The following is a 24,491-nucleotide window of genomic DNA, read 5'->3' on the forward strand; positions in this document are numbered from 1 at the left end:
TTTTGGCTGCTATATAAACTAAAGAACATGGTGGCAAATAGAGTGTTTTTGAATTCAGCAGACTAACATGATGTTGGCTTGGATAGACTGAGGATTACAGGAAAAGAATGAAGAGGAGAACTATTTCTTAGCCTCATGAATTCTTTCTCTCTCTCTCTCTTTCTCTCTCTCTTTCTCTTTCTTTCTCTTTTTTTTGAGACAGAGTCTTGCTCTGTCACCCAGGCTGGAGTGCAATGGTGCAATCTTGGCTCACTGCAACCTCTGCTTCCCTGGTTCAAGCGATTCTCCTGCCTCAGCCTCCAGAGTAGCCGAGAGTATAGGCGCACACCACCACACCTGGCTGATTTTTGTATTTTTAGTAGAGACAGGCGGTTTCACCGTGTTGCCCAGGCTGGTCTCAAACTCCTAAGCTCAGGTGATCCACCTGCCTTGGCCTCCCAAAGTGCTGGGATTACAGGCATGAGCCACTGCACCCAGCCCTCATGAATTATTTCTAATTGCTAATAGTGATTTACATCAATAGTGCCTGGCTTATTTCTCAACATGTCCCTGTGACCTGTTTTATAGTCTTAACATTCAAAAATATGTTAAAGAGTAAGTATTGAAGAAGAATTGAAATTAAGTATTGTGTAATAATAAGCCCCAAAGAAATAACAAATAATTACCAATGCCATTTTCTTCCACTTCTAGAAATGATTAATTCTATCCCACAATAACTTTCTACTCTTTAAAAGTGCACATAAACTTGGCTTTGAATTTGAATTCTTGAATTGTAGGAGAGTATTTTAACAAAGATTTAACTGACCTTGTTTCAATGAAAGGATACTAATAAGCATTTTTTTTATCCTAGGCATTTAAACAGGATTGTAACAATTATTCAAAAATGGTGGAGAAGTTTCTTAGGCAGAAAGCAGTATCAACTAACTGTGCAGGTAAATATAAAATATACATATGTTAGCATTTGAATTGTACAATATGCTGTAACTTACTCACTTTAGTCATGTTTCCATATAGTTGGGAAATTACTGATGATGAGTATTTACGTAAGGACCAAATTGGGCTTAATTTTTAGTATAAGACCTATTCTTGAAAGCATTTTCTGGTATTTCTATGGAGAATTGACCCATTTTTTGGTACCCAAACTACACTGATACTATTTTTGCTTGAAGTACTTTTCACAGGATATGCATTTATACTTATTTATTGATGATTGTCTGTACTTTGTAGATGGTGAGCTTTTTGAGAGTGGGCACTGCAGCCCACTTCCTTTTTGGATCACCAACATTTTAAGCTAATGCCTTGCCCAGAACACAGTCAATAAATATCCTCATAAGGATGCTAAATTGATCAAAGCAAAGAATAAGCCTTCTTTTGTCTTCTCTTCAGGACTTTCTGATAAATTTTGTTTCATAGGTGTAAATAAGATTTAAATAATTTAATAAATGATATATCATTCCAGAATGGTTTTTTATGGAAAGTTAAACAGATTTGTGGTTATATCGCGCGATTAATTATTATTGGAAAGCAACAAAGATTACATGGTGCTTTTATGCTAGCTATTATTTATTAAACACCTGTTATATACCAGGCATTTTGTGTAATTATTTAATTTGTATGTTGGGATGCTTATTAAAAGTAACTGTTGTACTCATTTGGCAGGCTAGGAAACTGAGTCTCATCCACTTGTCCATGAACACATAGTGGTACATTTAATATACATAGCAACCTTACAGTTGTTATAGAAGTTTTTACATTGGGCACAGTTGTTTGGTAATTGCCAAGATCCTCTGCCTAATCTCCATCAGGACAGAGACTATGTCTCATCAGTGTTGCACTCTCAGAGCATGGTGCCTGGCATATATTAAATAGTTAGCACTTATATAGATAAACAGAAGAATGAACATTTCTGTTTCTACTATGCTGTGCTCCCTTTACTGGTAGAAGCCAAAAATTGTTACTGATTGGTCACCAGTCTGAGTATAGTATGTCTTTTTGTTTTTTTGAGATGGAGTCTCACTCTGTACCCCAGGCTGGAGTGCAATGGCACTATTTCGTCTCACCGCAACCTCTGCCTCCTGGGTTCAAGTGATTCTCCTGCCTTAGCCTTCTGAGTAGCTGAGATTACAGGCTCCAGCCACCATACCTGGCTAATTTTTTTGTATTTTTAGTATAGAGACAGGGTTTCACCATATTGGCCAGGCTGGTCTCAAACTCCTGACCTCAGGTGATCCGCCTGCCCTGGCCTCCCAAAGTGCTGGGATTACAGGTGTGAGCCACCACGCCCAGCCAAACTTTTTTTTTCCTTCTCCTGTCTTGATTTCGGTTAAAAACATCATTTTACAAAGTAACTCTTTGAATTACTCTGAAATCAAATGCCTCTATTTCTGTTTCTGCTTAACATTTTGGAAAGGAAAAATTGGGAAGAAGATGTAACTAATAGTTACAGAATATATGCTAGGTGCCAGACACTGTGGTAAGCATTAAATATGCAATATCTCTGAGTCTTGTACCTACCTTTTGACTTTCGTTGAACTGTAGAAAGAGGACAGGCTTTAGAACTGATGACGGAGGTTTGATGACTGTGGGCAAGTTATTTAACCTGTGTGGACCTTGCTTATGTCCCTTGTCTTTAAAATGAGGATAAGAATGTGTGGGAGATTTTTGTGAAAATTAAGTGAAACACTGTACCACTGTATGTAAAATACCCAGAACAGTGATTGGCACCTAGTCAGTGCTCAAAAATGGTAGTTTTTCATTTGTGATGCTGTTGTTAATATTATTCAAAAACTATCAAGGCAGTTTGCTTGGAGTAATATAAGTGAGAGATTTTCAAATCATATTAGCTCCATTTTATATTTCTCTCACTTATGCATAATCACATGATAATTTTATTATATGTGAGTGAGTGTAGTGTGTGGATAGATAGATACATAGGCATACAATTTTTATACAGTGACTCAGGAGACTTCTTACGTTTTGAAGCTTGTCTTTCTTAGAATTAGTGACAATAGAAATTAGGAGGAAAGCAAAGAAACACAAGGACAGATGTCTTTAAAGCTGTACTTATAATAAATAGGAAAGAAAATTGAAGAGGGAAAAGAGACTTTCAGGGTTTAAGTGTAGATATTGGATTCACCATCAATCCATCTAAACTGCTATTCAACTCATAACCCTAGAATCTACAACTTGATATTTTAGAATATTAAAGGTGATCAGGATAATTTGTATTTCCTTCATATTGTCTATGTCTCTGTGCTTATATACTAAAATTAATATAGTTAAATATATACTCTTGTATATTGTTGAAGAGTTAAATCTTCCTGATCTTCATAAGTTGCTCTTCTGAAAACAAATGAGTGTTTTAAGAATCTTTGACAATGGCTGACATTGGACAGTGAGCCAATGGAAGCAGAAGTAAGATAGAAGGAGGTGTTGTAGATGTTTCCTGGACATAATGTCATATTCTTAAACAGTGAAGAAGAGATTTGATTTTTCTTCTTTTACTTTTTCAATTTGAATGCCAGGGATTTTGTTAATAGCCTTTTATCTGGTATACATACGAAAAACTCATATTTTCTATTTAAAGACATATAAAACCAAAGAATTCCATTGGCTACAGTATATATTCCATATTCTATCCAAACTTAATTTATACCATTTTAATGCAGAATTTTTATTTCATATTTGGGTCCATTTGTCTCACAGGTATGGAAAAAATGTAATCAAATATCAGTGCTTCTTTTGTATGTGAAATTCCTATCGATGGCTTTTAAATACTATTTTTAAACATAAGTTTTCTTTCTCCACCTTCTTTCTCCCTTTTCTTCTTTCTTTCCAATTTTGACATATGATTTTTATTTATTTATTTATTCTTATTTACTTATTTTTTGTTTTTTGAGACAAAGTCTTGCTCTGTTGTCCAGACTGGAGTGCACTGGTGTGATCTTGGCTCACTGCAACCTCTGCCTCCCTGATTCAAACGATTCTCCTGCCTCAGCTTCCCGAGTAGCTGGAATTACAGGGACCTGCCACCATGCCCGGCTAATTTTCTTGTATTTTTGGTATAGACAGGGTTTCGCCCTGTTGGCCAGGCTGGTCTCCAACTCCTGGCCTCAAGTGATCTGCCTGCCTCTGCCTCCCGAAATACAGGGATTACAGGCATGAGCCACTGTGCCCAGGTGGCATATGATTTTTAAAATTTATTGTGCTATCATTTACATTCAGGCCACTTTAAAAGAAGTTTCAAATTTTGAAAAACTTTCAGATTTACAGAAAAGTTGCAAAAATAGTACAAAGAACTTCCATATATTCTCCACTCACATTTTTTAATCAAGTGAAAAAATTTGCATTATTATTTCCTCTTCTCTATATACATTTTTCTCTATATACATTATTTTATTCATTTGACACAAAGTTACAGAAGTTATGCCCACTTATCTCTCAATATATTGCATGCATATTGTTTACATAATCTTTTTTTTTTTTTAGACAGAGTCTCGCTCTGTCGTCCCAGGGTGCAAGGGCGTGATCTCAGCTCGCTGCAACCTCTGCCTCCCGGGTTCAAGTGATTCTCCTGCCTCAGCCTCCCAAGTAGCTGGGACTACAGATGCATGCCACCACACCTGGCTAATTTTTGTATTTTTAGTAGAGACAGGGTTTTGCCGTGTTAGCCGGATGGTCTCAATCTCTTGACCTTGTGATAGGCCCGCCTTGGCCTCCCAAAGTGCTGGGATTATATATGCGTGAGCCACTGCGCCCGGCCCTACATAATCTTATTACAATACTAAAATCAGGAAATTGACATCTGTACAAAACTATTTGCTAATGTATAGACGCTATTCATATTTTACTGATTGTACCAGTAATGTCATTTATAGCAAAAAATCTTTTCCAGGGTACAAATGAGGAATTCACTTTGTAGTTAGTGTTTGTTGTGTCTGTTTAGTCACCTTTAATCTAGAATAATTTTTTTAGCCTGTCTTCACTTTTCGTAACCCTAATATTTTTGAAGAGTACGGACTAGTTATTTTTCAGATTATTTCTCAATTTTTGCTTGCTAGTGTTTCTTCAGTGTTAGATTCTGGTTATGCATTTTTAGCAGAAATATATCTCAATACATCATATTATGATGCCAATAAGTGTTGTTAACTTTGATTAAAGTAGTGTCTCTCGGGTTTCTACACTGTCAACTTACTATTTGTCTCTCATGAGGGGATATTTAAATGCTATGTATACATCTTCTTCCTCATTAAACTTTTGTATGCTAGGTTTAGCATCCAATTATGATTCTTACCAGAATCAATTATTACTATACTTCTCCAACAGTTATTTTCTAATTCCATTGTTTCTCTTACATTTACTTACCAGCATTTTGCTGTGAGATTTTCCTCTCTCCCATTTACTTATTTATTCATGTATTTATATGAGTATGAAGTAATGGATTCCTATTTTATTCAATGGGTGGGTTACAGTCAACTATTCTCACTAAATGGTTTGGTGCTCAAATAGTCCTTGGTTTTCTCACTAGGAGCTTCTTCAAACCAATTTTTGATAGAATCGTATTAACCAGGATGACCAAGAAATTAAGATATTCTGTGGAATAATGAGCACCCTTAGTCCTATTATTTATAAGCGACTGAGGTTGCATGTCAATGGTATGGACAAAGACAGTAGAGTATACTTATGCATATAAGACATTGCTGGGTTCAAGTGATTCTCCTGCCTCAGCCTCCCAAATAGCTGGGATTACAGGTGCCCCCCCGCACCCCCTACGCATGGCTAGTTTTTGTATTTTTAATAGAGATGGGTTTTACCATGTTGGCCAGGCTGGTCTCGAACTCCTGACTTCAGATGATCCACCCGCCCTGGCCTCCCAAAATGCTGGGATTACAGGCATGAGTCACTTTACCAGGCTGAGACCTCTTTTTAATCAAACATATAAGAGTTTATACATTTCAATAACTGTTTTCAAAGTAGTCATCTTGGAATGTGTATTTATTTTAATGATGCTGGGGTTGCTGATTAAAAAAATACTTTTAAAAGTTCAAATACTAAGCCACCTAAGAATATTTGTTTTGTTACTTTAGCATCTCAACTGGATTAGATCAAAAAGGGTATCACCCAGTATAATCACCAAATGATTCTCCAGATTTGGATCTAATTATTTTTTGGTTCTTTTGAAAACGAAATCAAAATATGAAGCTTTTCCTCATTTAGATTGGTTCATGATGGTTTTTTTAAATTATTATTATACTTTAAGTTTTAGGGTACATGTGCACAATGTGCAGGTTTGTTACATATGTATCCATGTGCCATGTTGGTGTGCTGCACCCATTAACTCGTCATTTAGCATTAGGTAAATCTCTTAATGCTGTCCCTCCACCCTGCCCCTACCCCACGACAGTTCCCGGAGTGTAATCTTCCCCTTCCTGTGTCCATGTGTTGTCATTGTTCAATTCCCACCTATGAGTGAGAACATGCAGTGTTTGGTTTTTTGTCCTTGTGATAGTTTACTGAGAATGATGGTTTCCAGTTTCATCCATGTCCCTACAAAGGACATGAACTCATCATTTTTTTATGGCTGCATAGTATTCCATGGTGTATATGTGCCACATTTTCTTAATCCAGTCTATCGTTGTTGGACATTTGGGTTGGTTCCAAGTCTTTGCTATTGTGAATAGTGCCGCAATACACATATGTGTGCATGTGTCTTTGTAGCAGCATAATTTATAGTCCTTTGGGTGTATACCCAGTAATGGGATGGCTGGGTCAAATGGTATTTCTAGTTCTAGATCCCTGAGGAATCGCCACACTGACTTCCACAATGGTTGAACTAGTTTACAGTCCCACCAACAGTGTAAAAGTGTTCCTAGTTCTCCACATCCTCTCCAGCACCTGTTGTTTCCTGACTTTTTAATGATCACCATTCTAACTGGTGTGAGATGATATCTCATTGTGGTTTTGATTTGCATTTCTCTGATGGCCAGTGATGATGAGCATTTTTTCGTGTGTTTTTTGGCTGCATAAATGTCTTCTTTTGAGAAGTGTCTGTTCATGTCCTTCACCCACTTTTTGATGGGGTTGTTTTTTTCTTGTAAATTTGTTTGAGTTCATTGTAGATTCTGGATATTAGCCCTTTGTCAGATGGGTAGCTTGTGAAAATTTTCTCCCATTTTGTAGGTTGCCTGTTTACTCTGATGGTAGTTTCTTTTGCTGTGCAAAACTCTTTGGTTTAATTAGATCCCATTTGTCAATTTTGGCTTTTGTTGCCATTGCTTTTGATGTTTTAGACATGAAGTCCTTGCCCATGCCTATGTCCTGAATGGTATTGCCTAGGTTTTCTTCTAGGGTTTTTATGGTTTTAGGTCTAACATATAAGTCTTTAATCCATCTTGAATTAATTTTTGTATAAGGTGTAAGGAAGGGATCCAGTTTCAGCTTTCTACATATGCTTTCTACATATATTTCTTCTCCACAGCTGTCATGAAGCTTACCCCTAGAGTTTTAGCCACCTCCCAGGAGCCATGGGAATGCCAAATGCTGCATAGCTTCATTTCAGAAGGCTAATGTTCAGTTCTTTCTTAAGCATGTGGAATCTTTGCTCCTCTCTTTTCATCCTATGCCCACACCACTTCTTTTACACCTCACACTGCTCTGCCCACCTTCCACCAACATATTGCCTCAGAGCTTAGGTTTTAGAAAAACAAAGCCAGGAATGGACAATCACATGTAAATCTTCTGAAGCAAGAGTACATGAAATGATCTGCTGTTTTCTTGGGTTGGGCAGTAGGACATGAGTTGAGGATACTGTTTGAACCTCTGCACTGTCACACACTTAGTCCTAAATTAAGTTTGCTTAAATCATCATTTTCTTAATTTCTGCTGCATAATTTTTTGGCCTTACAGTTATATATAATAATAACACTGTCATACAGTATATGATTAAGTTATAAAATGAATGGTATAGAACAGTCATTTTAAAACTTTAGTAATGGAACCTCCTCTAACTAAAATTTTAGCAAAATTCTTAGTCGTATATGTAAAATAATATGATGTAGTTTGAATGTTTGTCCCTGTATTAGTCTGTTTTCACACTGCTGATAAAAACAGACCTGAGATTGGGTCATTTATAAAGAAAAAGAAGTTTAACGGACTCACAGTTCCACATGGTTGGGGAGGCCTCACAATCATGGTGGAAAGTGAAAGGCATGTCTTACATGGTGGCAAGCAAGAGAGAATGAGCAAAAGGAGGAAAAGCTGCCTATAAAACCATCAGATCTTGTGAGACTTGTTCCCTATCTATGAGGACAGTATGAGGAAAACTGCCCCCATGATTCAGTTATCTCCATCCGGCCCCACCCTTGACACCTGGGGATTATTACAATTCAACATGAGATTTGGGTGGGGACACAGCCAAACCATATCAGTCCCCTCTAAATCTCATGTTGAAATATAACCCAGTGTGGGAGGTGGGGCCTGGTTGGAGGTGTTTGGGTCATGGGAGAGGATCCCTCATGAAAGACTTGGTTCCCTCCCCACAGTAATGAGTGAGTTCTCATTGTGTTAATTCATATGAGAGCTGACTGTTTAAAGGAGTCTGGCAGCTTGAACTGCTCCCTCTCTTGCCATGTGACATGCCTGCTCTCTCCCTTTACCTTCCACCATGAGTAAAAGCTTCCTGAGGCCTCACTAGAAGTGGAGCAGATGCTGATACCACATACAGATGAGCCAAATTGACCTCTTTTCTTTATAAATTAGTCAGTCTGGGGCCGGGTGTGGAGGCTCACGCCTGTAATCCCAGGACTTTGGGAGGTCAAGGCGGGCAGATCACGAGGTCAGGAGATCGAGACCATCCTGGCTAACATGGTGACAGACCCTCTCTACTAAACACAAAAGATTAGCGGGGCGTGGTGGCAGGTGCCTGTAGTCCCAGCTACTCAGGAGGCTGAGGCAGGAGAATGGCGTGAACCCGGGAGGCGGAGCTTGCAGTGAGCCAAGATCGCACCACTGCACTCCAGCCTGGGCGACAGAGCGAAACTCTGTCTCAAAAAAAATAATAATAACAAAAAATAATAATAAATAAATGAATTAGTCTGTCTCAGTATTTCCTTATAGTAAGCAAAATAGACCCACATAAAATATAGGCAGTGCAACTATTTTGGAAGCTAGATAAATGCAACTGCTTCATTTCTTTCCCTGTGTTTTCTATTGTCGCCTGAGCCACCAGGGCATGATTTGAAAGCCACTGATTTAATTTTCTTGACTCTGGAAGGATCTCTGGAAAGATCACACACAAAAAACCTGATGCTATTAACTGCCTGTGGGGAAGAGAACTGAGTAGTTGAGGGACAGGCATGAGAGAGAGACTTCAATGTCAACTCATTTGTAGTGTTTGAATTTTAAACAATGTGAATGTATTATCTATTAAATAAATTAATTTAAAAAGAAAGTCAATTTAAAGGAGACTTTGCCCATCAACACACACACACACACACACACACACACACACAGGCACACACACACAAATAGAGGTAATAAGTATTCAGGTGGGAAGTTAACATGGGCTCTGAAGGTCAAGGAAATGACACTTGAGCTAATCCTTGGGAAGAAAACATGAATGAAATTTTGAAATTAGGAATGAGCATAACATATACAGAAAAAATCAGATAGTTGCTCTAAATTATGCAGACAGTGGGGAATAACAGAAGTTGGTAAGGAGTTCAGTGTGACTTTTATAAAATAATTTTATATTAATATATTTTTTAAGGAATTTTTTTATTTAAAAATAGTTTTTACAATCGTTGTCTCATTATGTCATGAGCAATGGTTCTGTTAAGAAGAATGTGCAGGTGGTATCTGTTTTATAGATGAAGAAATTGGTACTCAGGGAGACTAAATGATGTGCCTAGGGTTCTCAGCTCCTGATCCATATATATCTATATAGATCCACATACTAAATACTAAACACCTTCTCTGGATGACCCTCGGGTGGCCCAAGTTGGCTCGTCCTATATTCCTTTTTTTCAGGTAATAGTACTGCAATTCAACCAGAAATCGAACCCTAAGAAACAGTCATCCTAGACTCTCTACCACCTCTTGTTCCCTACCCCACCCTCTATTGGTCATCAAATCATTTTTACTTTCCCTCTTAAAAGCCTCTTGATTCCAAACTAAACTGCATCATTTTACTGCCATGCCTGTAGTCCTCCTTCCCATAGCATACAATGTAAAGTCCTTGCTTTTTAACATGACATGTGAGGTCTTCCATGGTCTTACCATTGCTTCTTATCTAATGTCACTTCTTGCTATACCTATATAAATATGCTTTAGTCATATTCAACCACTTGCCATTGCCCAAATATGCAGTGTCCTTATCACCCAAAGATTTTTGGCAAATGCTGTTCCCTCTGCCTGGAATGCTTTTCTTCACTCTAACATGCCTCTCATTGGTCTGATTTCCTACGTATCCCTCAAGACTTTACTTGAAGATCAACTTTTCCTAATCTTAGTAGAAAGTAAATTCAGGAATACTGAAAATATTAATTTTGTCTTCTTAAATGCTTGTCATGTAGGCATTTGTCTCACTGATACATTTGTTTATTTACATCTCTCTCATTTAATTGGAAGCTCCTGAGTAGCAGTGATGAGTCTAATTATATCTCAAAAATATCCCAGTGACTGACACATAAAAGGCCTACTGAAATTTTTACCAACTGGATAAACAAATGATTCACAGGGATACAAGTTGGAAGATGTTTGCTATGGCCAATGTAGATGATGATTAACATCAGTATGTGGCAGGGTGGATTGTATTCTTGTTCAAAATTAGTCATCCCATCTCCCCTTCTTCATAAAAAGGATGATTCATACTCATCCCACCGATGTGGGGCTTGGCTACGTGTTGTGAGCAGATGGGATATATGCCACACCCAAACTGAAGCTTTAAAGAGGTGTTCTCGGTCTTTCCCTCTTGCAAAAGAATGGCATACCTTAGATCCAGCTTGCTCCTTCAACCTTAGGGCTGAGACGAAGAGATATGTGGGACATAGCTACAGGGAACCTTAGCTCACATGTAGTGTGAGTAAGAAATAAACTTTTGTTGTTTTGCAACCTACTGCGATAGTTGTATTTTTATCTCAGCAAAACTGATTGATAGTTACAATGATAACGAAAGCAAGGATGTTTATAAGAAACACTCTGAATGGGTTACTCGGTTATGCTTACAAAAAGATGTTTGGAGCTTTTGGAGTTTGTGATGATGTTAGGACACCTCCATGTGGTGATATCTTGTAAGGCGATGGTGCAAACTCAGCAAAATCTCTGGCACATCAAAATTAGAACTCAACAAATATTTGTTAAACCAAGCTATTAAATGGGAGCTTAGATTAAAGATCAGCACTGGAGATAAAAGTTCTAGATCCATAGTTATAAGATGACAGGATTTTCTACCTAATGAAGAAAGTGTGTGAACAGTACAGAATGGTGTCTAAGAATTGAGGCTTGTGGAATGCATTAGGTAGGATTTAGGAAGAGGAAAGGGAATTAAAAATAAGAATAAACAGGAAAACAGAGTGATGTTATATCACAGAAATTAGAGGAGAAAACTTATAGGAAACTTGGAGTTGTCAAATGTGAAGTACAAGCAGAAAGAGGACTGTGAAAAGATAGAAGTTCTGGGATCTCTTTAGTGAGGAAAGTCAACTTTCCTCAAAATTCTCCTATACCAAAATATTTCTATCCAGCTTTTAAATAATTCTCATGGTGACATCAAATAGCTGATCAAGTCCTAAAGGGTCATGTGCTCTGCACTACAGTGACTTCATTAACTCACAATAATAGAGCTATTCCAGTCTTGTTTTGTGATTTGTTTGCCTCTTTTTTGCTTCCTGTATGACTGTTGTTTTTGTTTTTCTTTTCAATTTCCATTTTAGGCCTTTCTGCTGACTTTCATGCTGCTATATCTAGCAACATAACCCAAATTTGCCTATCTTAGGGGTACAGAACTGTTGGGTCACAACTGTGAAAATTCTTTCCTATTATTGAGGATGTGCTCTGATTCTCCTTTTTATTGGTAACAAACTTATTGTCACCTGGTGCGTGTGCTCAGTGCACATGCATTTTATGCATGCTGAACTCTTGGTTTAATTTTACTGTGGCCTGTTCATTTCATTGTACAATCAAATAGTCCTACTATTTGGGGACCCATCTTGTTTTAGCTATGTAGTGTTCTAGTTAGCTTTTCCTTACCCCTTCCTTAATCCATTCGTTTCATAAATAGGGAACTAAAAATAAGTCATTCTTTTAAGCAATAGTACCACAAAAATGTAGAGATAACCTTTCATTTGCTTCTTTTAAGATCACTAACAATTTGAGAGTTCCCTGAGTGAATTTATCTGTAAAAACTAAATAGGATGGCTTGTATACATTTTGTTATACTTTTAAATTTGCTTTCCTTTTTTATATTTTGTTATTACCCAATTTACATTATGTTTAATATCAAATGTGCTACTTTTGAATCACCATAGTCTGAGAGCAGAGAAGTATAAAGGCTATTGTAGTATATAATTAGTTTGATATGAGGTGTTATAAAATAATTATATATAACTGTAGTCCTAGACAGGTCAATGTTACGTTTTTAAATTGAGATCATCTAGTGAATAACATATATATGGCAACCACATTAAAACTCAATTTAATAAAATTTTTTGTTGAAATGTATTAATAGCCTATGGTAGAACTATTTAATTTACAAAGATTGATTATGATTAAAAAGAGAAATTATTCAAATTATAAAAATAACATTATGTATTGATGAAATCAAGGTTCCCAGTATTCATACATGGCTTACCATTATAACACTTCTTTAAATGTTTTCATATATGATTATTTAAAAGAGGAACAATGAAAGTTTTATTAACTTCAAATGGGAAAAACGATGACATGTACCATCAAATTCCATTGTATGTTGTTATGATAAAAGCCAACAATTTGATCTTTTCGTGGTTGGCAAAAATGTGTAAAATACCAGTCACTAGTTTTAAAACTGATAAGAGATTGACATAGTTGCTTTCATAGATATTTTTGTTTCTCTTCATTAGATGAACACGTGTTTATTTTTAGATGAGAAAATGCCCAATATTTTTGATATTTTTCTTTATAGGACTTCCAAATCAGTTATAAGATAATAAGGCAGCATTCTTCACCTTTTAGTGTCATACCAGAAAACTGAAACATATATATATTTTTTCCTTAGGGTCTAAACTCCAAAGACAGGACAACTTAAGACTCTGAGTTACTAATATTAATTTAAAACGTTAACAACACATTTTTATCATAATTATAAGTTTAGATTTGGTTCACCTAATCTTAAAGATAATATTACTGGTATCTGGGAGAAAGAATATAATTGGCTTTTAATTCATTTTTATGGAAAAAATGATATTTTAAAAATGAACTGTTCAGGACAGGTGCAGTGGCTGATGCCTGTACTCCCAGTACTTTGGGAGGCCAACACAGGCAGATCACCTGAGGTCAGGAGTTCGAGACCAACCTGGCCAACATAGTGAAACCCCGTCTCTATTAAAAATACAAAAATTGGTCAGGCATAGTGGCACTCACTTGTAATCCTAGCTACTCGGGAGGCTGAGACAGGAGAATCACTTGAACCTGGCAGGCAGAGTTTGCAGTGAGCCAAGATCCCGCCATTGCACTCCAGCCTGGGTGACAAGAGTGAAACTCCATCTCAAAAAATAAAAATAAAAAATAAAAAAATAAAAAAGTACTGTTGATAATGACCAAATTGTTATCAATTGCCAGCAAACAAGGCAAAGCATATGTACAAAATACTCATAATTACTTGATTAGAAATTAATTTAATGATCATACTCAAAATTATGAAATGTCGATGGCCCTAATATGGAAAATAACAAAAACTCAGGCTCATCAGACCTGTTATCCATTGTGCATGGCTTCTAAAGGTTTCATTCTCATCACTTTAATGCATATATTTCTTTTGTATTTTTCAGTCTAGCAAATGATGCCAGTTGATCTCATCGTGTTATCTAGATACATTACTCAAAATTATTATAAATACATATTACTTTAAATGTTTTGCTCTTGAAATGGTTGATCATTTCGTCCTTGAAGCTCATATTTTCTTGGTTTTCAACCAAAATGCTCAACAATAGAGGAAAGATTAAATAACTTATGGTATGTTCATATAACAAAAAAACCATGCAGTTATTGTATATTGTACATGAAAATATGTGAAGAAGGATTTTAAAACTGAGGAAAAGAAGAGATCTGTACTAGATTTGTTTAGAGTAGGTGAAACAGTCTTTTAATAGAAATGAAGCCTCCAGGGCTTTATGGAGAAGAATTTGCAGTCTGGGTTTAAAACAAGAGGTGGAACGGTCATAGTTGACAAAGTCTGCAGCATGTTTTGGGAATATAAGGCTAAACTGAAGGGTCATTGGGACTGGAAAAGGTGGGTAATTGTGAGATTAGGGAATTGAATGTGCTGTTGACATGAATATGAAAAGTCTTGGGATAATGGCAGAAGTTCCAATGAAGAGTAAGACTTTAACCTAGGTGTTAAAAATCTTTTTTTTTTGAGACGGAGTCTCACTCTGTTGCCCAGACTGGAGTGCAGTGGTACCATTGCTGCTTACAACCTCTGCCTCCCAGGTTCAAGCAATTCTCCTGTCTCAGCCTCCCAAGTAGCTGGGATTACAGGCACCCACCACCACACCTGGCTAATTTGTTTTTTGTATTTTTAGTAGACACGGGGTTTCTCTGTGTTGGCTGGGCTGGTCTCGAACTCCTGACCTCCAGTGGTCTGCCCACCTCAGCCACCCAAAATGCTGGGAATACAGGCATAAGCCACCACACCCAGCCCAAAATCTTTATACACTATAGCGGGAGCAGGTTGGGAGGGCAACAAGGAGAGATAGAGGATAGTGTGATTCAGAAGCCTAAGGAAGGATAAGAACACCTAAAAGGAATAGAGAGTAATAAAGCTGAATAACCTCATATTAGAAATGAGTTCTTTTATTTATTTATTTAAAGAAGTTCATCCTACTGGTTTGAAATGGCTTGAAAGTACCATTTGGAGTTAGGAGAATGCTAGCTTCTTATTCCAGTTGGTAGCACTCATAGTAGGGAAAAAAGGTAGTTTCTCCTATAAATAAATGCTTATAAGGAAAACAGGAGAGATAGGATTTGGACAGCTAGAAAGGAATGGTAAGACATTTCAGGCAAGCAAAGTCGTATGAATATGAAAGGGAGAAGAAAAAAACGTGCAGTAATTTGATCAGATTGAGGTTTAAGGGAAAGGAATAGGGAGGGATAATTGGAAAAAAAAACAACTGGCACTTGATTGTGGTGAATTTTGCTTATCACTTTGACCTGTAAGAGAGTAGTTCTCATTTATCCCCCACCCACATTGTAATTCACTTGATAGAGAAAAAAGAAACTTAAATATGGGATATACTGTCATCAGTAATCATTATCCTACTAGAGAAATAAAAAAAGTTAAGTGTCATGTGCCTTAGCTTGTGACTATATCTCTCTCTCTCTCCTAGTGATCTGAAATGCTCAAGTGTGTTAGTTACATCGATCAGCCCAATTAGGATGCCTTACTTTAAGCAATTGGAAACTATTGAAAGTATATGATTTTAAAAATTCAAAAAAGGAGTTGATAAAAGCAATACTTTACAAAATTAACCTAGAAGAAGTGTTCCAAATAGATTAAACATAAGATTAAGCAGGTATGAAGACGGTAGGTTGTTCAGTCACAGGAAAAGAAGACTTGACAAAGCCCAGGGATTAGTTGGAAATGATAGGTAAAAATGAAAGAATCAAGTTCTCAATATAAAATAGAAAACCAACATGCCCAATGGTGGGACTGGGTTCTCAGAAGTTTTTCTTACAGGCAGGATAACCTTCAAAATACTTAGCCATGTATACAGTTGGGTCAGTCATCACAGTTCATGGACAACAAATCAGAAAGGACATCAGTTATAAATCATAAGTATAACCTCTCTGGTCTAATTCCACTGAATAAGAGCCCTGTCTAAAAGATCCATATGGATATCAACCAGTCAGAAAATTAATTATGTTTTCAAAAGGAATATATTTCTTCTAAAAAATTTCAGAAGTTTTCTAAAATTGAGCTAGATAATATGACAAAGGCCACATAGAGCTAACAAATGGCTGATAACGTTCAAATGCTATTTTTTAGTCCCAGGAATTCTTCCTATCCTATCTGATGTAAATGCAAGACATCAATTCTCCCTATCTTTCCTGTTCTTTTCCCCCCCCTTTTTTTCTTCATTTATTCAACAAACATTTGGTCAACATCTAAAATTGAGCACCATGTTTCCACTACAATAAAACAATCTACTTCTGTTATACTTAATTTTCCCCCCAGATCTTTCATCTTCCCCTTTAAAATAGACTTGATATCTTGATGATAAAGGAATAGGTAATTAATAAATAAGAATTTTGTCTGCCAAGACATTAGAATGGCTTGTCATTCTTGGATATGTTATTAACATTTGGTAGGTATAATATGCTTTCCTCACCCAGTTTTATGGAATGAAAAAAAAAACTTTTAAGACAGAATTCTAGAAAATAATTTTTTAAGAACTAGAGCCTTTCTGTGAGTTATATTTTAACTGTTCAAGTAACCCAAAGAGTTAATGTTAATATAACAAATAATCATCATTTTCAGAATGGAAAAACAAAGATAAAATTTTACAAAAGTTTAAAGTGTTTATATGTATCTCTTAGAAAGCTTATGGAAATGCAGTTCACATTCAGATGTGATTTTTTTAGTTTTTAAAAAAGTTATGGTAAAATATGTGTAGCATAAAATTTACCACTTCAATCATTTTTAACAGTATTATTCAGTAGCATTAAGTATATTCACATTATTATGTAACCATCACCACTGTTCATCTCCAGAACTTTTTCATCTTCCCAAATTGAAACTCTGTACACATTAAATAATAACTCTCCTTTCCCTCCAGTCCCTGGTAACCACTTTCTACTTTCTGTCTCTATGAATTTGACTATTCTAGTACCTCATGTCAGTGGAATAATAAAATATTCTGTTGCATATGCTTCTTTCAGTACTTTCTAATGCATCTGGGCTAGACAATTGAGAATAAATATGGTATCAATTAGTGGTTCACTTAAGAATGATACGTGAGAATCAAAGTGCTTTCTCACCTCTTAACTACAGGATTCAGAATTCTTTGGTTCAAAATCTGAATCTTTTTTTCCTGTTAGTTCATAATAAAATTGAGCCTTTTATACTTTTTGGAATTTTACTGTTTTTTTCTTTTTTTTTTTGAGATGGAGTCTCACTCTGTCACCTGGGCTGGAATGCAGTGGCTCGATCTTGGCTCACTGCAACCTCCGCCTCCTGGGTTCAAGCGATTCTCCTGCCTCAGCCTCCTGAGTAGCTGGGATTACAGTCGCCCACCACTACGCCTAGCTACTTTTTTGTAGTTTTAATAGAGACGCGGTTTCACCATGTTGGCCAGGCTGGTCTCGAACTCCTGACCTCGTGATTCACCTGCCTCGGCCTCCCAAAGTGCTGGGATTACAGGCATGAGCTACTACGCCTGGCCTGGAATTTTACTTATAGTTTAATTATATACTTTTAACTACAAAATGTGTAATGTGAGCACTACTGATAATCCCTTTCATAATGACTATTAGCTATGTCCTGAGCACCTTAGATACTTTATCTCATTTTAGTCTTCACGACAAGTCAATGAAGCATATAATGACCAGTTTTCTAAGAATGGAAATCAAGACTGAGAGACTTTCAGTAAGTTGTTCACGGCCACACAGCTGTTAAAAGCAAAGCCAGGAATTGAACACAGGTCTGTAGTTCAAAAGCTCACACATTCGCTCTACTGTTAACTAAACAATCATATGATAAAGACAAGAAACATCTTTTTCTGAACCCAAACTTTTGGAAATATATAATATCCAATGTATTTCTTCTTTATAGAAATGTTTAATAGCAATGTCTGCGTCAATATGATGTCAAGAAGTACACTATTAAAGTAAATATTTTAAATCACCTCAAACTCCAATTACGCCTTGCTTACAGTCATGAAGAAAGAGAATTTAAAATGAAGAAACATTGTTGTGTTCATTTGTAAATAACATATTGCAGCCAACTGTTTCTTAATTGCTCAGACTGTTGATAAATAATCCAGCCCTGCTGCTCTCCACAGACAATTTGCTTTGGATCAGACCAGGCAATTCAAACAACACTAATTACAGTGAAACCCTTTTATATGAATTTCTGTTTGTCATGGGGCCGAAAGCCCCTTTATAAAGAGTTAAGGCACTTTTTTCTGATTTTTGCCTGAAACATAACAATTATTACCTGGGCTCAAGTTATAGTGAATAAATTTTGGTTGAATAAAAATGGATAAAGTTGTATACCATGTTAAAAATATGTATCTCATTGCTTTTATTGTTTATTGTACTGTCATGAATTATATTTATTTTATATTTTTAATTAAAAGAACAGATGGGGAAGCTTTATTTAAAGAATACTTTCATTGAAATAAGCTACACTGTTGAATGATTTACTGTAACAGAAATTTGTATATTAATATATAGATGTGTCTTTACTAGAGAGAAACCAACACTTCAGGAAGTCTTCACTATATCAAGGGATTTGCTGTAACATGATATCATTGTATTTATGATTTTATGGTGTTAAAATGAATATTAAACGAAACAAAATTCCCAAGGATTACTCAGGAGACAGCTAAGTACATAACATTTTGCATAGATGGTTGGAAGGCACAATTTTGCTCCATCACTGCATCCATATCCTTGAACGATTTCGACTGAAGACAGCATTTCTTTGAATTTTTCATTAAACCAGACGTCTTGAAATATGAATTCCTTTTATGTTTCTGTGAGTTTTGGCTAAAAGAACCCCAGTGAATAAATCATACAATACTACATGTCACCAGCACTTGTGAATATTTCTGCTTTGTTATTCTATTCTCAGTAGAGCACCATTGATTATCAAACTCAGCGGAGAGCATTTTATGATCATATATCTCCATTAGCTCCTGGTTTGACTACCATAGATTTTTCTGGTTAAGCTTGCATTATGTATTAGGAAGCCTATCTCTTCAATACAATGTTTGATTTCATTTTTCTAAGGCTAGAACTCTTATTATGTATTACGTATAAAGATTCTTATCTTTTATATGTAAAAATAGGCTGCACTGTCTTTGTGTAACTGAAATGTATGCCATCTTTTTTTCTTGATTCACAGGTAGCATATTATACTATGATGATGAATCTCTACAATGCAATGGCTGTCAGGGTAAATATTTCTTCACTTGTTAAACAAATGAAAAGTCAATTGTGCCCTGAATTCGCTTTTAATAAAATGAGCAAACCAGAATAATGCAAATTTGATTGATATGCTAATGGTAAAGAGAGAAAGAGTGTGTAGTTAAAAAGTTAGTTATGCTAAATAATCTTGGCAGTATTAAAAATTAGAGTAAAATGTAAAACATGTAATTATAAATGCTTATGTTTTAGAATGTCGAATATCTCTGAGCCATAACTAGAGAAAGTCTTAAATATTAATGAAGCAATGTATTAGTTTCCATATGTCATACAGAATACATTGTGATAAATGGATGAACATGGTTCTGAAATATGATTCCTGCCCAATACAAATCAATTAGAAATTATTCATATGATTTAACAGTAACGAAGTCAGTTTCCAGCTTAGAAGTTTTATTTCTATCATTTCTCTGTTCATTTTTAATGTGCTATTTTCCTAATAGAAAACTGAATTTAGCAATTATGGAGCTTGAACTCAGTTTCTGCACTGATCTTGGGAATGGGCATAACAAAAATATTATTTCTTTTGTTTCAGACAATATGATAATAATTTAATTGCTAAGCTATTATAAATGGAGAAATTTCTTAAGTGAATTTCATTAGTGTCTTTAAAATCTGTGTTGCCTTATATTCTTTTTCATTAATCTGTTAGTTCTGCAAATAATGGATTTTATTTTGAGTGAGGCAAGGTAGTAAAATCCTTTCTGAAAGTGCTGGGGTGAACCATAGTGGGTAAGTTAACATTATTTTGACTACGTGTTTTGTTTTAGAAAGAGGCTCTTTCCTTTTCAGGTGAGTGTGCTGGTAGTCTAGCCAGCTCACTCTAGTATTTCTTCATCCTCCTCTCTGCTTGTTCACCTGGAGTTTGAGGAAAAATATAAAAGGAAGAAGTAGATCTTCCTGCTGCTTTTCTTGAGCCAGAGGCAGAAAATCTAGCTGCAATGGGCTATTTGCCTTTCTCAGTAATATTCATATAGGAAAACAATTCAATTTTTCTCTTTTAATGGGAATACTTTGGTCTAGGAATTTCAGAGATTTTATACAGCTTTGCTATAAACTTAACCTCTGAGACTAAAACACCATTGATTCTTTTCTGCTTACTTCATGTCAGATGTGTCTCCAAAATAAAAAGTCATAGATGACTGAGAACCTAAAGCAGTTAATGCCCATTTAGCTATTTCCACTGATCACCAGGGGAGATTGTAGAAGAAGATCCTTCCTCCCTTCTGTGCTTCTAAGGAGAAGCACAGAAGATAGAGTTAGGAAGGTGTGTACTTTTGTGTATTATTTTACCTCAAACCTTCAGATTGAGTTCTGGTCTGGCTTATTAAGGTTTCTTTTACCTAGACTGAACATATGTAATATATTCACATCAGTATAAGTCCCTTGGAAGGCAGTTTTTTACTTATTCCAACATATACTAAAAGCCCAATTTTCCAATAGCATCATCCAATGTCAATTTATCTTTGATTAATGTCAATGGACAATGTTGAATTTTACTGAGTCTTATGATCCTGGAAAACAACAAAGGTTAAGAAATCCCCACACCTGGCCGGGTATGGTGGCTCATGCCTATAATCCCAGCACTTTGGGAGGCCACGGAGCGTGGATCACCTGACATGAGGAGTTCAAGGCCAGCCTGGCCAACATGGTGAAACCACGTGTCTAGTAAAAATACAAAAATTAGCCGGGCATGGTCGTGGGCACCTGTAGTCTCAGCTACTCGGGTGGCTGAGGCAGGAGAATCCCTTGAGCCCAGGAGGCGGAAGTTGCAGTGAGCTGAGATCCCACCACTGCACTCCAAGCCTGGGTGACAGAGCAAGACTCCGTCTCAGAAAAAAAAAAAAAAAAAAAAAGAAATCCCCACACCCTTTTCTGTTTTAGAAACAGCTTACTGCAAAATAATAATAATAATTAAAACAGGAAAAGAAAAAAGTTTACTCTTCCCTTGTATCAGATATATACAGGGATGCCCCACTTTTTTTACCTATGACAAGGCCAGATGCATTCCCTCCAAATTTCCATTCTTTACTTCACAAATGATTAGCCGAGTTGCTTGTTCCTACTGACCAGTTGGAACAAAATGTTTGTTAACCAACCTGTGATTTAGCTTCTCTCCCTCCTCTATGTCCCTGAACATTGGCCAGCATGTAGCATCTCCTTAACGTCCTCTCCTGATAATAGACTGACTTCATGATAAAAGATTCTCTGATCTACTATTCAGTCATGCCACCCTCTTATCCCACTTCTCCACCTCAGATTCCTTCTAGCCTTGTTTATACCTTCCTATGAAAGAAAAATTCTTTTTGCCTTCCTCTTAACTTGCTTGTAAATCTCATGGTCAAAGTGTTCTCCCTATGCAGTAGTCTGCCTCTGCAGATTGCAGTAGTCACCCTCCCGCTTCCTCTTGCAATATTCCTTTCCAATAAAGTCTCTCCCTTGTAATTCTGGATCCTTTTTCCCTTCCCCTTCCTTTCTCTTCTCCTTCTGTCTTCTCCCCTTCCTGCCTCTCCTGTCCTCTCCTGTCCTCCTCTTATTGCCTTTTCTTTCCAACACAACATTTTGGGAGAGAAGCATAGGGGTGGGAATGCAGTAGGGATTAAAGTGAGGGGAGCGAAGACTTAGGCTTTACCTAGAGGTTGGAACGATCCACTAATGACACTCAGGAATTTCTGTGGGGCTATGTGGAGCACATAAATGTTAGAGACATTTCTCTAACAAAGAAGTTCAAAGTCACTCTTCAGAGGTTTGAGATGGGTTAACTTGGTAGTAGACTATGTGCTATTTCATGTTCCTAAGTTGAAGAATCAGGAATGAGGCTCACTGGCAGAAAGACCATAAGTGATTCCCCAACAACAATAAGTTTATAGCATTGGTTGAACCAAGTGACCCGTGACTGGAACTGAAGCTGTCAGTGGACTCCAACCAATTTATTTGTAAGTGGATTTTTGCAAGATGGCGCTCTTAAAATTCTGCTACTTGCAAGAGTGAGTGGCCAGAGAGACCAATGTGTGGCCCAGATACCTTTGTGTTGTGTATATCCGAAGATTACAATCCTAATTGGATACCAGTAGCTGAAGTTTTATTTCTAATAAATACAATTCTGCTTTTTCAGTTCATAAGCTACCTGGTAACTTAGTTCAAAACTAGAAGTGATTTAAACATGAATGGCGAGTGTTCAAAAGAAAGAATCTCTAAGGGTAACAGATAACTACCAAATATCTATATGGCCAATAATATCCAGACAGATATATATGTACCCAAATTATGAATAAGACCTTCATGTACAGTATATAAGAACAAAACTTTTGTCTTAATTTTCCTTACGAACAAAACCTATTGTAAGTTACATATATTTGGTTATTGATTGCTACCATGACAACTAAAATGTATTCAATTGTCAAAGAGGCTAGTGGAGCATTTCTGAAATGGCAGGAGGTTTACAAATTTATTTATAGCCTATCCATCCCTAAATAGATATCGCTCTTTTGTAATGAAGAACAAATTATATGTATGTGATTTTCTTTTATTTAATATATATTAATATCCTGATTTGCTGCATTTATTTTTTAAAGGGTCACCTTTTCTCTAAAGACTTTATGATCCCCCTACTCCTGTAGAATTCATCACTTTCCTTTTTTATATTCCTATTTTACCATTGACATACTTCTGTTACAGAACCTGTAACATTTTATTATCCTTACTAATTTACATGCCTGTCTCCGCCCCACCACCCCCTGCCCCCCTACACACTGTAAGTCTCTTGAGGCCCAGATCCTATCTTCTTCATCTTTGTATCTTCAAAGCTTGGCTTATAGTAGGTGGTTAAATAAATATCCCTGAATAAATCAATGAATGCTGGCCCATTCTTTTCTAAACAAGGAGTAAAAAAAGTCCTTTACTTTAACACATTTTTTCTAAGTTTCAAAGTGCGTTTGTTGCAAATTATTTAAGCCTTTGCTGGGGGATCTTTAAGCTTTTTTTGCTTATCTGACTATACTATAATGATGTAGGTAAACTGGACTTGGTAAGGTAAAATTTAGTTTGTACAGTTCATATGTAAATGGAAGACTTCACGAGATTTAGGATTTTGCTGAAGTATCATAACACACACCAATTTGAAGGAGGTTTGCTATGATATAAGCTGCTGTCAGAACCAACAGTATGCCTTTACAAAACCACTGTTGCTGATTTGCTGCTAGGCCAGTGACAGTCAATTAATATAGCAATAAATTGCTCAGTAAATTTTTATCTTAGCTCCTGGGCCCCTGTTCCTCCTGTTTCTCTGTGACACTTTATTTCCTTTTTAGTCTTCAATTTGACTTTACTCCAGATTAGAGTTCTGCTTTTCTTCCAGCATCTTTTCTACTCCATTGTGGATCCTGTTTAAATTTGGGCCCCAACTTTTATTTTCAGTTCTCTTTCTTTGAACAGCTGTTAGTATCTTATGCAAACGCCATGAGCTGATTCAGTTGCACTAGTCATTTCTCTCCCTCTGCCATCTAGATGTACAATTGTATATCTTCTGACAGCCTTGTGTAAAACTCATCCTCCATTTTCTATATAGTGAGCACTTGGGTGTCATCTTAGCCCTCCAAATACTGGGCTTAGAGAGTCCGGTTTCTGACAATATTATAAAGATGAGGGTAAGAATTACTTATGTGGGGAAAACCCATTTAAAAATATCCCCAGGTAGCAAAAGAGTAGAGTTTAGTGGAATTATTTTTTCCATCCTAAGGTCTATTTCTTGTCCCTTTTTCCCATTACCTTGATTCATAGTTTTCAATATTTAGTGTTTTCTCTTGCTTATGGCTTTTGCTGATTGGCTGACCCCATCCAGGAAGAAGTCTCTCATACAAAATGACATATATCTTATACCCAATTCTTATATTTGTAAGGGGAAAATAACCCAAGACCAAGATTACATACATTCAGCCTCAGCCTTGTTGCTGAAGTCTCTATTTTTCCAATAGAATGACTCCAGATTCTGAAACTTATTCCCTGAGAATAAATAGGTATAGCTGGGGCATACCTAAGTGTACTGTAGTCAAACTGACTGCCAGTGAGGAAGCAAGGACTTAAAAAAGGGA

At 36.4% G+C, this 24,491-nt stretch overlaps 1 protein-coding gene across 6 annotated transcripts in view; it reads left to right on the plus strand.

The window, feature by feature from the left end:
- SPATA17 (spermatogenesis associated 17) overlaps nt 1–24,491 on the plus strand; it is a 236,994-nt gene that overhangs the window by 20,898 nt on the left and 191,605 nt on the right. For all 6 annotated transcript variants that reach the window (XR_008649683.1, XM_055234603.1, XM_055234601.1 and 3 more), the window contains 2 exons: nt 851–932; nt 19,322–19,372. Coding sequence is in view for 5 of the 6 variants with exons in the window: in XM_055234603.1 (XP_055090578.1) it covers nt 851–932; nt 19,322–19,372 (133 nt within the window). In the remaining variant the exon portion in view is untranslated. The remainder of the gene's footprint in view (nt 1–850; nt 933–19,321; nt 19,373–24,491) is intronic.

Source organism: Symphalangus syndactylus, chromosome 19 (assembly GCF_028878055.3).
Source record: "Symphalangus syndactylus isolate Jambi chromosome 19, NHGRI_mSymSyn1-v2.1_pri, whole genome shotgun sequence".
Taxonomy (NCBI): Eukaryota; Metazoa; Chordata; class Mammalia; order Primates; family Hylobatidae; genus Symphalangus; species Symphalangus syndactylus.